Raw genomic sequence first — 14,901 nt, forward strand, 5'->3', positions numbered from 1 at the left:
GTACATGCCTCAGTTTCTTTGTGAAGGAAGGCTAAACATTAAATAGCAATGGATAAAAGCATATATTAATAAATAGCTAAGACTTTAAAACCTTTAAAAAGTATAAATTGCTCAACTGATATATCAAGAAGTACTAATGAGGGAAGGAGAAGTCAATGGTAACAAAACCACTTCAACACAGTGTCTCCACTGCTTAGAGAGACACTGACAGAAAGGTGAAGCCTCCTCACGTGCCTGGTGTACTTGGCAGTGCTTGGCAAAACATTAGTGGAGATACTGTTTAGAAATCTTCATCATCGAAGGTCTCAGTGCACCGCAGCATCACGGTCTCATGATCATAGTGAAGATCTTCTTCCTGAAACCCCCCCCCCCAAAGTCAAGCAGGATTAAAAACCAGAGGAGTTAATTGAATTTCAAATATACAGTGAGTTGGTCAAGAGCTGATGTACCAGCAAATGCAGCATGAGCCCTCCCTCCTCTCTGAATCAGTCACCAGCACTTCACTTCCTGAAGTGCCTGATGAAGAATGGCTCAAATTTTCTGCCAATTTCCTTCTAAAATCACAGGGCACCCCCCTGTACCTATTTACATCATCTAGACAGCTGTTACTGACTGTGGTAGCAAAGATGTCACATAACAGGCTCTGAAGGTATGAGAGCTTCCTTGAGGCCTTAACTTCTACCAAGTTCCGGCTTTGCTCCACTTTAAGCAACAGAAGGAAATGGTCTTCTCTTTTACCAGTTTGCAGAGAACAAGTGGCTCTTAAGAAATCAAAGTCTGGAAGATAAAAGTGTTCATACCTGCAGTCCATCTAGTTCACCTTCTGCATTGATGAAAGACTCTAGTGAAATACTGCTTTTAAAAATAAGTGCTGTTTAAAAATGTATAGCTTAAGGAGCACTAAATACCATTTTCTTGTCAAGTGACTCATCTAAAATCCATAATTTTAAAAGAAAGTGTGCCTTTGAAGACACAAAAGTGCTCAGTACTATTTAGAAAAAAACACCCACTGAGTTTCATTTAGGTAAAACCTTTGGATCTCAGTCTAAATTAACTCTTTACTGCCTTTGCTGCTAAGCTTCTTCTTATGATGTGACCCTAAGACAACAGCTCTTGAGCAATTACAATATTGCTTAACTAATCTCATCCTCAGAAATATTTCTCTATCATCTACTGTAGAAGCATGCTCCTGGTCTCATTTTGGGGTCCCTGCCTTTTTAAGAGCTCTTCCTTTCCTTATCCAAAGTATTCCCCCCCTCCTCCTGTGTGACAGCTTTCTGAAGCTTTGTATTCCAGTGGGGTGCATGCCCTTGGCAGCCTTGAGAGCCAGGGCAGTGGCTCAAGAGGAGCTGTGCTCAGTAGCTCTGTGACTGTGAAACAGTGACCATCCACAATCCAACAGCAGTAGTTGTAGCTTGTACCTGGACAGTTAACCAGAAGTGATAGAACATGGCAGTGGCATGAATGACCAGCAATAAAATCCATCACCTCATCAGCTCTGCAGATAAAAGCAGACCATGGGCTGCCTTTTGTATTTCAGTGGGGTGCACATCACGTGCCTTACCTTGGTACTTACTGTACTTGCTACCCACCTCTGTGTCTTCTACAAGGTGTGTGCACAGTGTACTGGGACACTGCTTTATCCTTGAGATAATTTATGCCAGCACTGCCCAAACTCCTGTGCTAGCATAGCACCAGCACAGGTACCACATGAAGGGAAGGGGAATGGTCTGCAGAGGTTCAGTCATACCCATAAGGTAAGCAGGACGGGTTCCTTTCCCTTTTAAGTCCAGGAGTCTCTGATGCTCTGAGTAGCCCAATTTCTGGGGTGAGTAGCCTATACTGAGCTCTCTGCTGCTGCCTGAGTTGGTGTGTTTCAAGCTAGCTGGAACATCTTCTATCCCTGCTCTGCAACCACTTTCATAACTGTCTCAATCTGTTTGCTTTGAGATGGATCCGAATTTCTGCTCTCAAAACAAAAAATATCTTGTCAGTCATATTTCCTTTTTTCTACTTTTTTGCCTCTTGGCAGCACTGTCTAGATGTACTGTTCTGCACCCTAAACCAAAACAGATTGTGACCTCCATATTATCGAGCCTGATAATATCTAGGTGATTTCTGTTCAGACTTCCTTTTTATTATCTTATCACAAATACCTAGAAGTTCCTATGTAAAAGAAATCTATGCAGCTTTTTGTTTCCTTTTGGATCCTCATAGTACAGTCAACTGCCAACTTGCTGCTTGTCTTCCCATCACTCCCATTCTCTGAGTCTTATTTTAATGTGCCTCTTTAAACCTTGAAAGAGACACTATCTCTTCCCATACCACCTCATCCGGGAGCTGGGAGATGGACTTGGGCTCACATGTAACAAGGCAGCCCCAAGCCAAAGGACAAGATGAGACCATGCCAGGCATGACACTCACAAAAGAAATTTAAAACCAGAAAATGCAATATCTTGCCTAAAGCTTTTATTTCTTTTCTAGGCCTGCTGAGTTCATAGTAATTTACTTAAACACAAGAAGAGCTCTGCTTTTCCACAGAGGAAGTGCCAAAGAGGTGGTACTCTCATCCCCCAATCCCTGAAAAAATTCCAAACCCCATAAAAACCCCAAGTAGTCATAATAAGCTTTCTCTTTCTCTCCTCACTTCTCAACTTGATGAGTGAGTGTGGTTCTTTTGTGTCCTCCAGCAGCACCCCTCAGTCATTGTTTTGGTAGAAAAGTCCTACTCTTAACAGTTTCTATTCAATGCCTTTTCCTGTCATTGCTGCCATTCCCTGCACTTTCTCTAGTGCTACTATCTCCAGGATGGGGGAACCAAACCGCACACAGCAGTCTCTGTGATAGATTCAGATAGTAGTGCAACTCTAGTTTCTGCTTTGTTTTCTGTCACAACTACCCCTCACCACAAACCTACTTTCCTTCAAAGGGGCATCTGCTCAAGTACCAAAGACCAGGAAGGAGCTAGGCAATAGAAACCAGGAAACCAATGGCTATTGTGGAGGTACCACTGACTCTGAACCAAAACAAGCATGCTCTGCCTGAGGGGCCCTTTTGGTTCTTCACCCACGTGCAAGCTCTGAGCCACCTCCATGGCAGGGAGACAAAAAGGGGAGGAAGAACAATGCAAACACAAAGACTTCTGGCTCAGCAAACCTGCAAACGTAGGCTGAAGTTAAGGAGAAGCTCAGGAACTTTTCATCAGCTCTTTCAAGAACTTGAATATCCTGCTACTAGGGCCTGCCAGTGGAGGGCTCAGGGCAAGGAATCTGGCACCCAGACAGGCAGAAGGTGGTTCTAATAAGCTCAGAGTGAAGCAGTTGGGGGTTGATGGAGAACTGGAAAGTGAGCTTTACCTGCTCAAAGGAGATCACTCAAGCTTTTCCACAAGGAAATTTCATGCAAACAATAATAATAGTAATAATAATAAATTTATGATTCCTTGTGTCATTTGCCATTTTGAATAATATTCAAAGCAGTGTTCACTCACACTTAACCTCTTACAAAGGCAATCCTACTGGCCTTTTGGAATGACACATCTAAAATGATGAACCCTGAGTTCTTATTTAGAATCATTCTGGAAAATATGATCAGAAGCATTGAATACAAAAGTCCCTTTCTGACATTGCTCCTGAAATATATTGCTCCTTCTATTAGGAATTCTTAGGCAAGGCTTACCTGGCACAACTGTGTATTAGTGAAGAAGAGGTGTTTTAGGAAGTCAGTGACCTGCAGATAGAGTCTCTGGTTATCCTCTGGATTTTCAGAAGTGCAGCTTGCAAATGCTGAACTGAAAGTGGAATCAGACACTGTATTTAATTTTCTGTTCTGTTTTCCTTACTTTCTCTCCTCCATATTTTACTTATAAATTTTTAAAAATTAAATTGTTTTTAAGATGGTTCTGGTATTAAAGACAATATTCAAGCAAGACAGGCAGGAGGTGTGATGGATGTATTGATGAGATACTGCTTGCCAAATGCAAGGCAGATATGTAAGAACAGAGAACAGAAATACAAGAAACTGGTGTCCCGACAAGGAGATCTGCTGATACATTACAACATAGTAACACTGTTTTGGGGAAAAGTAAATATCCATTAAAACAGACAGCAACAAGGGTTATTTGGGAGTGTATTTGGTAAGGTTGTTCAGAGAACAGCTTTGACTTCTTCTGTAAAGTTTTGGAGTGAATGCAATAACCTATGGTCATGAAATCACGTGTTGGTTATAACTGGCAGGTTTGTTCTCAGGTAACTGTTGCATAAAGCTAAGCTATTCATTCCTGACCTCACCTCTGTATTCTTCCTGGGATTTAAAAAAGTTCTGACATCACACCTCTGTCCAGAATTACAAAGTGCAGAACAACAGGCAAGAAAGAGAAAACAATAAAGGTTGACTATTGAAATACCGAACTGATTTGGGACCTAAAACAGACTTTAAAAGATTATAGTAATACTTTGCAGTATTAAGGAATACCTAATCTTATTTTAAAAGCAAATGGAAATTGTGAGCTGATAAATGTTATTTGTCAAATAAATATTTGTTAAGCTTTTCATCCATTCAAGTATATTCTGATCATCAGCCAAAACAACCTTATTTTAATTTATTCTCTTCTGGAAGTACAACCTGGAATGGTGGTGAAAGGAAGAGATTCTCATTAAAGATCACTCTGAATGTTGAAAAATCAGTAGAAAATGGGATTAAAACCTCACAGATTAAAGACACTATTTGCGGAGAGAAACAATCCTGGCAAAGACTAAGTAAAAAGAATACATAACAGATTAATCATAATGTGATTTTCCTCTTGAGGAAAACAACACTTTTCTTTCTTTGGTCTACTGGGAAAAATCAAAGGCAGTGCCAGGTTTGTTTCTGACATGTTCTCTTCTAGGTAACTCATCTGAACTGAAGAGGAAAGAAATGTTATTATTTAAAAAGGTCCTGTGTTTCTTTGGTGTTACTGTTCAGGTCAACCACACTTTAACCTGATCACTTCCATGTGACTGCATTAGGGTAAGACAAAGGAGAACATGTTGAAAAATTATAATTTTTGTCTCATTAAATGACAGTACAGTTTATGATTAACTGATTTTTCAGGGAATGCCTCTTGGTCCTCACAGGCCTGTTAAGTGACAGAGAGAAAAAAAAAAACAAACCTGTTATGAGTATTGTAAATTGAGAAGACAGAAAGCTGTGCAGAGTGGAAAAGAAAATCAGAAGGACCCCAGTTATCCTGAAGGAATGGGCTGCTTTTAACAAGTGATTCTTACTGATTCTGCTGTAAATGACCATTAGTCATTTTACTTTTTCCCATTAAAATGAAGTATTGGGAGCACAGTTGCTGGAGGCTGCTATTCTGACCATTTATTTAAAAAGAGAGCTGTTGTCTTACTCCACAGCGGACTTGCCTTGGAGTACTAACAGTAATGTACCATGTCTACCAAAAGGAAGGAGTTTGTAATTTACCTCTGGCTGGACATTCCCTGAGCCTTGCTTCTGTCAAGGAAACCAGCAGCAACATCAAATGCATCTTCAAACATCACCTATCAGAGAAATCACCTCAGATGTCAGCATATCCAGCCAGCTAAAAGTTTTACCTAGGGCATATTTTTTAATAATGAAGTCTTTAAAAGCATGATATTCTTTCTTTACATTTAACAGGTATGGTAACAGCTAGAGTAAACCAAGAGGTTTTGTGGACACAGGAATAATGTGGAATAACTGCATTTCATGGCTAGGAACACAAGGTCAGTCCACTCCCTTAAGCCTGTTCTTCAACCTCTAGGAACTAGACTTCACATTACATCTCCCAAAAAATCAGTAAAAACCATTAATTGTATCGGTGCTTTAGAGACTTGACTGTGGACTGCTGCTTATGGCTGGAGATCTCAGCTGTACCAGCCAGTGACTCCAAAACTCCTTTACAAAGGAGTTTGGATGCTCCTTGTGCCAGACCACTAAACTCATTAGTTCACTCTGTCATAATGCAGTTCACACACTTTCTGTGCCAGAAATACTGTACGGGGAACATTCCCACGACATTTCCTAAGGCAATGAGCAGTATGAGTTGTGTCCTGTGACTCAAAAAGAATTTGCGAACGCAACTTACTTACATGCTAAAGGTAAACATCTGTCCCTTCCTTGCAGCTAATGAAATTACACATACCTCTTTGAGCAGCTACTTACTTCAGCAATCAGTGCTCCAGGAACCATTTACAGAACTGGCTGTTATTTAATCAATCTCTTATTAATAAATGCCCTGGTCTACTCAGTCACTGACTTGGCTCTGCAGAGGTGCAGGGTAGAGGCAGTCATTGGCCCTGTACCACTGGGACTGGTCTAAAAATACTTTCTCTTTGCTACCAAGTGCTTTGATGAAAAAACCTCATCCAACCCAAAACACAGCAGTCTTTGGCAAACTAGGTATCCCTTCTGGATTTAGATCATCTGTGCTCTTTGGAGTGTCTGCAGAGCATAGAAATATAATTCTTGTATGATGTATAATTCTTGTTCTTACTCCGTGTCCCTGGAGCAAGGTAGGAGCAAATTTGACTGTTACTTAAGCACAGAAACTCCACAAGTCAGTGGAAACTAGCAGGATTACTACCACTGCACTACTGTAGCTTGCTCAGTATCTTATCATGGGAAAATTTGCTGCAGACATTTAGTCAAAGACTGCTTATTGTCTCCCCTTATGCATTCAAGTGATCTTGAGGAAGCTTAGTTACAACTATTGTATGTTTGCAATTAAAAGCTGCAGAGCCGATTAACATCTGAAGGCTTGAAGTTTCAGAGGCAGACTATGAATGTTGCTGAGCACTTACTTCCTCTGGTGTGGAGACTGAGGAACCACTGGCCTCCTCACTGTTACCTCCGCTGTCCCTCACACTACCTTCAGTGCAAGCAGGCTCTGGGCAAGCAGCCTTGGGATCCATGAGGAAATCTCTCTGGCTACAGTACTGCAAGATGCTGTCCCTGCTCTCTTCAGAAAGCTCTTGCCAGAGATGGGAAATAGCTGTTGAGACCTCAGGAAGAGACACCTCTCCAGTGCAAACAATTCCATGCTCTATCAGCAGGTCCACTGTGTGCTTATAAAAATATAGGTATCTGGAAGGAAAGGAAAGGGAGTATCGCTTAAGAGCAGACTATAAGGCAGCCATCTACTGAAAATTAGCAGGACACTGGGGAGTAGCTCTGATCTATAACTACTTCACTGACCCTGCCTCCAAGACTTCATACAATTACTGACTGATGCCCAGTGCTGACGATTTCACCTGCAAAAAGCAGGCTCCAGCTTCAGCCTCAGCAGGACTGCCTCACAACAGAAGCTCCAGACACTGCAGTTTGCACGAGTTGCACGGGCAAACCTCATTCTGGAATTTAATAAATTTTCAGTGACTTGCTTTTGTATCCTGAACTTTTTGCTCTGCAAGTCACTTTTTATACATTTACTGGCATTGCACTACACTTTAAACACTACACTACACGACATCTGGCTGAGGTCATATCCTGATGCATTAGGTACTGTACTCATAGACACTACCTCAGGTCTGAATGCTCTGACTCAAGCATAGGAGCTCCATTTCCTCCATTTTACATCTAAGGAAACACATCCCTAAGAATGACTTCTATGCAGTCTGTAGTGAAACTGATGGTGGAACATAAGGGTCATAATTTCAACCCAGTGACTAAATCTCAGAACAAGCCTGCGTCTTCTGTTAGCACTGTGTCGCACATTGAACCAAGGATAATAATGTCTACTTCAGAAAGCAGCACTGAAGGTTATTTTACATTAATTAAATGCTTAGAGAGTCTCAGATGAAAATGAAAAGATCAAAGGAGTACAAACCAAGAGTTCTATAAACAGCAGTCATGTTACTATGTTTGGGCTCAAAATGGTTCCTTGGAAGATGTCCCAAATGAGCATATTTCCTGACTAATGAAACAATATTGCATGAGAAAGTAACTCAAAAGAGGTCATTCTTTTCTTATTTGTAAATATTTGTTCCAGCAAACCAATATCGAAAATATAATTTTGCAAGCAAGCATAAACCTGTTTAAACTCCAGTTTCCACACTCTGGAGTATTTTCCACCACTGCTGGAGAATTTTCCACCACTGCTGGAGACAAAATGCCAGAAGGAGAATAGGCATTCTTATGTAAGGTATTGCAATCACTAAGGTTTCTGGATGTCCAGCTCCAAACAAAGGACCTGGAATTTCTCAAGCAGAAAAACATGAACCACCATTGGATTGCTCTGCTAAAGAAATTGAGCTTGAAGCATGACTCAACTGTTTCCTTCCCAGCTGAAAGGAGACAACCACATTTTGCACCGGACAGAGTACTATGGAATCCTACCAATTTATCTCCTGCTACTGAACATGGGAAAAAAAAAAACCCAGCCAGCTGAAGCTCAAAGCATTTCTTATGCTTCCCAAATAATGTGATTAAATGATCACCAAAAGGCTGTTGTATTCTTTGCTGAAGACTTCTTGTCGTTTTATGCCTGTTTTAAAAGGTCATTTTTGGACAAAAATTAGCTTTAAACCAAATGCAATCTGCCCTAGGACTACAGGATAAGTGCCAAACAGTACAGGCCCTGGTCTACCTCGTCAGTAAGGAACATGAAAGTCAGGTTTATGGCTCTGTCGTGCAGTCTTTGATGAAGAAGATTTTTCTAATCCCGAAAATCTTGATTCAGCACATTTCAAGGTCTTCTAAATGATACCTTAACAAGAGCCATCTCCAATTCTAACAGGAGCAAAAACAGGAGCAGGAAGCTGCTGCCATCTGCTGGTCCAGCTGCAGGTTTTTTTTTGAGGAAAAACCCGGTGATCGAAGATGTTTTTAGAAATACACAGCAGTTCAAAGCAAAAGAGAAAAAGGAACTGCAGAAGTTTTTGGTTACGCTATGATGCCACGGAAGACGATGCCAGCTGCAGCTCTGGATTCTCCTGCACTGCATGTTTACTGTGGAATGGTCAGGGTGAAATTGCTTGATGGTATAGGATAGATTACACATACATTTATTTCTCATATGTTGGCAATCAAATAATCGTTTATCCTGTTGGAAATGCAGGATAAAACCTCTAAGTACCTCCTAGTGTTGTCTGACAGGAAGGGGAAGAACATGGAGTATAATACTCAGTTTTAAGATGTAACTTTGGAGAAAACCAGTCATTTTACCATTACGACTTCCAAATAAAGTACGTGGACAACTGACATGAGAACAGTGGTCTTTGACTTAAAGGGTTTACAGACTCACATCCACTAGCTCTAAGTGTAACACAGAAGTGTTTAGATTTCCACCCTCCCCAGTGTTGCAAACCATTTTGCTTTGTTGCAGAATGCCTTCTGGTATCTTCCAGACAACCACTATTCTGCAGCCCAGAGGCTGAGGACTACAAGATCTTCTTTGGTTGAATCCAGACTTACCCTACTCTTATCTCACTAAAAAAGTACTCCAAACTGGCAGGAGCTAAGGGTCTGTTTCTGGAAGGAGCAAGTGTTCAAGCTCCTCATAACAATGCCACTGGAGGAAGGATGAGCATCACTGTGAGGAAAAGAATGTGCCTACCTCTGGTTCCTGCACCTCCCTGGAACACATACAGCTAGACTATTGGCAAATTCATCTGGTGCATCAATTCTTACCCTCCTAAAATCTAGCTCTGTGGCAGGGATACAGAGGTAAAGTGTGGCAACACAGGGACTGACACACTTGAAAGAAATGTTCTTCTTAAGGGCTGGAAAATCCTGAGGGATTTACCAAGGCCTGAAAAGCTGGGGACTGCTACAACTCTAAGAAGTCCATTCATGTGCGAGTTGCAGGGACTTAGGAAGTGATCAGCTTCATCATCAGCAGGGCCAAAGTTGCTGGCACAAGGCTTCCGTGAAGCAGATGCAGGTTCCAGCAGGGCTGCATGAATGGCAGTGCCTGGATGCACAGTGATACTGCAAACAAGTTTAAAAACCTGAAGGTAGTGTGGGGTGTACCTACCGTTCAAATTCCACTAGATCTGGGGATGAAGTGTCTGAAAACTGGATCAATTCTGGCTTTCCATATTCCTCCAGTGTTTGTTTTTCACTTTCTTGAAGCAAATACCAGATGGCAGAGTCACATTCACTCATGTCTTCTGAGGCTGATGTAGTGCTGGAAAGAACACAAGGGAAAAAAAAAGCCACACGAATAAATTTTTAACTGTATTAATAACACCCTTGTCATGGTCACTCCAGAGCCTAGGGCCATTCTCCCCAAGCCATGTTTCCCTCCTTCCTTTGCTTTTCAGGCAATGAGAAATCCTTGACAGAGATCAGCTACATAGAAGGGAAAAAAATACAAGCACTGACTGGATGTGAGACCAACAACATGCTTAGAATGTTTGTGCACACTCCATGGGATTACAGTGGTTCAGGTGAAATCTCTTTGTCCTCTCTTTGTCCTTTCCTCATGATGAAAAACCTCTGCTTGGAAATACAGTAGCAATGACAAAGAGTTTCAGAGATGCCAGGATGGAAGCAAGTGAAAAATGTTATCTTTTCTTGACTTGTATAAGCCCTTACCTGTGACTGCCGAATTGCCTCCTGACATATTCCTCCCTGACTTCCTCCAAGCTGGATGGGCTCCCATCCTCCAGACTGCAGCTGGCTGTTTTCAGCAGAAAGGTTACTGTCACATCAACTGCACTTTTGGCTTCTCTCTCACCCTCAGCCCCAACCAAGCAAAATACTGTCAACAACTGGTTCTTCACAAGCCTGAGCTTTTCATCAGGCAAAAACTATGTGAAAGAAGAACCATCTGTCTCTCCTACAAGGTAACTAGCACTACTGGGAGTTTATGAACACTGAGGGACTTAGAACCAATGCATTCTTCCTAACATAGATTTTACAGAACTGGTGGTGAAAACAACCTGTAAATCAAACTCTGGGCATGCACTAGTCAATACAGTATTTTTTGGATTACCTTGTAATGAACAAATTGCATGTGAAAAACCCTAACACCCAACCTGTGATTCACAAGCAGTATGGATTTTACACATATGCAAGTACATACAAGGGGAAGCTTGCCTCAAACTTCCCTCAACCAGCCTCACCTCTTGTTATCCTTTCAATTTTGCTCAGTCAAAATATTCTTCCTACCTGTAACTCACTTCTATGGGTTATACAAGGATGTGGGTTCAGATGAGGTTGTTCATTTTAAGCACTGAGACTTCTAACTGATGCAAATTATTGGAGGTGCAAGTCACATGAATAGCAATTTTTCTTCTAGCTGACAGGAATTTGGACACTTGAAGGGACAAAAAAATATGTCCAAAGCCTCTATCCTATCAGCCCTAGTCCTGCTTGCTGCCAGCAGAGGCAGCGGCAAGCAGCACTAAACAGAAGGCACGTTTTTGGGGGCGTGAGGCCCTGCAGGAGCAGCTGCCTGCCACAAATGCAGACAGTACCTGCTGACCAGTGTGACTGAGGTGTCACAGGCTGTAATGGAGCAGGGTGTAAGGATGGCCTGCCAAGCTGAAAGAAAACAAAACTGTAGCATCTCTCTTACCCATTTATATCAGAGTACACTCTTAACCAGAGGCTTCCATTTCCTACCCTAGGGAATTCTTTTAGTTCACACCGCCACGTGCTGTTGTGCAGTTTAAGCTCTGGCAGGGCTGGGTGCTGGTGACAGCTGTGACTTGCACCGTGCCACACTGCTGCAGCCAGGAGGAGCACACAGTCCCTGCAGGCTCCCAGTGGGAGCCTATGGATCCAGCCTTGGGACCCACACCAGCACCACATCTACCGGGGTACTCAGCCTGAACGGCCTGCTGCCATGGGATAGCAGGAATTGCTGGTTTCCTTTCTTTATTTGGGGAGAGGGTAGGAAAGACTGAGTCAGAGGGGGATTTCTGAGATACAGTGCTCAGTGGATTGACAGACTTCTCACTATCCCTTACTTATTGCTACAACTAAAGCCACAGCTGGCTGCAATGCTTTAATGGGCTCAGCTGTGTACCCCTGTCTCTGTTTAACAAATACATAAAAACCAAGTCCAGACTCTTTGTCCAAGCAAATACTTGCATACAGTTACCTTTCATCTTCAGCAAAGAACACAAGGTTTGCTCCAGCTTCTGGATAGATGTCTTAGCCTTATGCAAAACCTGATACTAAACATAAGAAGAAAACAGAACCGATTGTTCTCTGCTCTAACTAGATTCATGTTTTAACATGCCTTTGTTGCTTTGCTTTTCCTTCATTTTTACCTTCAGTAATTTCCATGTCTCTGTGAAAACAACTGTGTTGTTTCACTAGCTACCCTTATACATATGAAAAGGGGAAAGAATTAATAAGAGAATAAACTTGAATATAGAATATAAATATTTGGGTATATATTATGCAATACGTACACATAACACCCAGTCACACAGACATTTGCTACTTAACTCTGATCTTTTTTTCATCAGCAAATGGTCTTGTTTGGATCGTTCTCTTCTTGGAGCATGTCCAGAAATACCATGCTGTGAAGTCTTGTTGGATGCCTACCAACTTAAGGCATAAAATTTTACTAATGATTTACCATGAGACTTTTGCTAGGAGAAGCCTTTGCCATGTTCTACATAGCTGCAACCTGGATTACGGCAGCATAGAACATGGCAAAGGCTTCTCCTAGCAAAAGTCTGGATTAACAGGATTAACTTCAGTGCTGCACATCGTTCCTTCATCACCTATACCAAGCACAACTGAAAACATATGGCCAGTGCATTTAAACATACACATCTCCAAAATATTTCAAGATTTTTGTGTGTGATGAGACCATCCACATCTACCTTGTAGAGCTTGCACGCTGCATATTTTAGCCAGGCACCAAACACTAGGATTACAAGCAACCTTCTGTATTAAGGCTTTTTAAGATATCAAACTTCCTTGGCTCCCAAGAGTCACAAGACACTATGGAAAAGCAATTTCTAGAACTGGCATGTGAACACAGTCCCCTTAGGCCAGGCAAAGGAAATAGTTGTTTCGTCTTGGCTTCTGAGATTGTGCTCACTTCAGATGAACCTGCATCTTCCTCAGAACATAGCAAACTGAACTCTTACCTCAATTTACAAGAGGGCTAAGGGACTCAGCAGGCACAAGCCACATAAAGTGGTATTTAGCATATTCGGGAGACAATTCCTGCTAAACAACCATTACTCAGAGCCTCTAAGTTACAAACTAGAAAATTGAAGGTAACCAATGTAACTAAACAAATCAGTGACAGAGTTGAGAAAATACTCCTGATGTTTACTCTTCTGCCCCGAGCATGGTAATTTCAGTCTTTTCAGCAGTATTTTGAGTAAATTTCATCTTTAGAAACAATTTTGCTTAAATAGTTTCTTCCTTTAGTAGAGGCCAAGAAACAGTACTGGTGCTTGGTTTTATTCCTGAACTTATTTTTTCAGTGTCTTGAAGACAAAGTTCACCTCATAAAGCTGAATTAATTACTCCTTTCCTTTTAACTTCTTCTGTCCCTAAACTCACTGCTCTGATTTCAGAACAAAATGCCGTGTCATCAGCTTCACCATGGGATCCCTTGGTTTGTTTCCAAAATACTATAAAAGAAAATTCAAAGCCATAAAAATGCTGCAAGAAGTCTGTAAGAAAAGTATAGATAAGGCACATGATAAACCCATGACCCAGCAACTGGAAACTGGACTACTCGCTTAGGCTGAGTTGGCAGCTTTAAAAGAGATCCAGGAAAGGTGCATACAGTGAAATTACACACATATTGACACCCATAAAGAAACAGTGATAATCCTCATAGATTGAGCCTAAACCTGGTTAAATCTGAACATACTGCTGTGTTCTAATGATGCACAGAGAAATAGTCACTGTTCCGCACCTTTGAGGCACAGTTGTCTGACTGGGATAAAACTCTTCCCCGCAAGCTGCTGAAGAGTCTTGCCAGAGGAACCCAGTGGTGTGCCTGTGGCAAGTGCTGCTTTGCCATGCAGTGTTCTGCCTCTTGCAGGTGTCTCAGGGGATTGAGACTCACTTTGGCACGTGTCTTCCTACAGTCTCCAGCTGTGCCTGTTCGAAGCTGCAATGCAACATTCATTTATGCTGAATAAATATATAAATGAAGAGAAAGAAATCTTACAGCCTGCATAGTGGATAGACAAAAAGCTGGCTGACTGACAAGAGCTTATCTTTTTGTAGAAAATCATGGAGTTCGAAATATTCTCTTTGCCTGAGAGATACCTGCCTGTTAAGTACTTACTAAAACCTAATTCGCTACTAATAATTAACAGCAACCCAGCTGAAGCCAGCCTCCCATCTCCTGCACCCTTCCCTAAAATGATTTGTTTCATTTCCATGGAATATCAAGGGTTTGGCTTCACAAAGCACCAAGACTCCTCTGCTCCTACCGATGTTGCTACATGACAGGCTTCTTTACAACACTGATTTTTTTTTTCCCCAATAAATTGTGACACAGTGGTGTGGGCAACGACAACAGACATACTCTTGCACAAGAGGGCCAGATCCAGGCCCAGCCGGGCCTGCTGCAGCTGCCCCGCCGGCCTGACACAGCCTGAGGAGCCCACCTGGAAAAGCCCTTCCCGGCTTTCCACTGGATTAATGCCCCCTGCCTCGCTACCGACCACAAGCACACCCTAGACGTAACAGTGCCCGCCCCTGCTGCTCCTTCTGAGGTCGGGAGGGACAGGCCGGCCCGGGGAAACCCGTGAGGCGCCACACTGGGAGCCTCTGGGATCGCTCGGTCTATCAATCAATCGATCAATCAATCCATTCGCGCCGCCCGGACCCCGCCCCCGCCGCCGCGCCCCTGCCGCCCGCGCCAAGCAACACGTGGCGGACGGCCAATCGGCACGCAGCCGGGGCCCGGCGGCGGCCAATCAGAAGGTGGGATAAACGCGGGCT

The 14,901-nt window shown here is 42.4% G+C and overlaps 1 protein-coding gene across 1 annotated transcript; it reads right to left on the reverse strand.

Annotated features, from left to right (window-relative positions):
- Positions 1-250: 250 nt before the first annotated feature.
- STRA8 (stimulated by retinoic acid 8) lies at positions 251-14,037 on the reverse strand. Its single transcript, XM_066318495.1, has 8 exons — positions 13,862-14,037; positions 12,071-12,146; positions 10,558-10,642; positions 9,995-10,147; positions 6,822-7,104; positions 5,464-5,540; positions 3,679-3,790; positions 251-355 (listed from the first exon to the last, which is right to left on the reverse strand). The coding sequence occupies exons 1-8, from the start codon at positions 13,967-13,969 to the stop codon at positions 281-283; spliced, it is 969 nt and encodes a 322-aa protein (XP_066174592.1). The 5' UTR covers positions 13,970-14,037; the 3' UTR covers positions 251-280.
- Between the last annotated feature and the right edge of the window lie 864 nt (positions 14,038-14,901).

This window comes from Sylvia atricapilla, chromosome 5 (genome assembly GCF_009819655.1).
Source record: "Sylvia atricapilla isolate bSylAtr1 chromosome 5, bSylAtr1.pri, whole genome shotgun sequence".
Taxonomy (NCBI): domain Eukaryota; kingdom Metazoa; phylum Chordata; class Aves; order Passeriformes; family Sylviidae; genus Sylvia; species Sylvia atricapilla.

What these genes read in the sequence shown, in the direction of transcription:
- STRA8 (XM_066318495.1), bottom strand. Translation starts at nt 13,969, where the DNA reads ATGGCAAAGCAGCACTTGCCACAGGCACACCACTGGGTTCCTCTGGCA. An exon ending in TTCTTTGCTGAAGATGAAAG is followed by an intron (nt 10,643 to 12,070) that starts GTAACTGTATGC and finishes TGCTGAAAACAG; the next exon opens with CCAGCTGCAGTCTGGAGGAT. An exon ending in CTAATACACAGTTGTGCCAG is followed by an intron (nt 356 to 3,678) that starts GTAAGCCTTGCC and finishes GGGGGGTTTCAG; the next exon opens with GAAGAAGATCTTCACTATGA.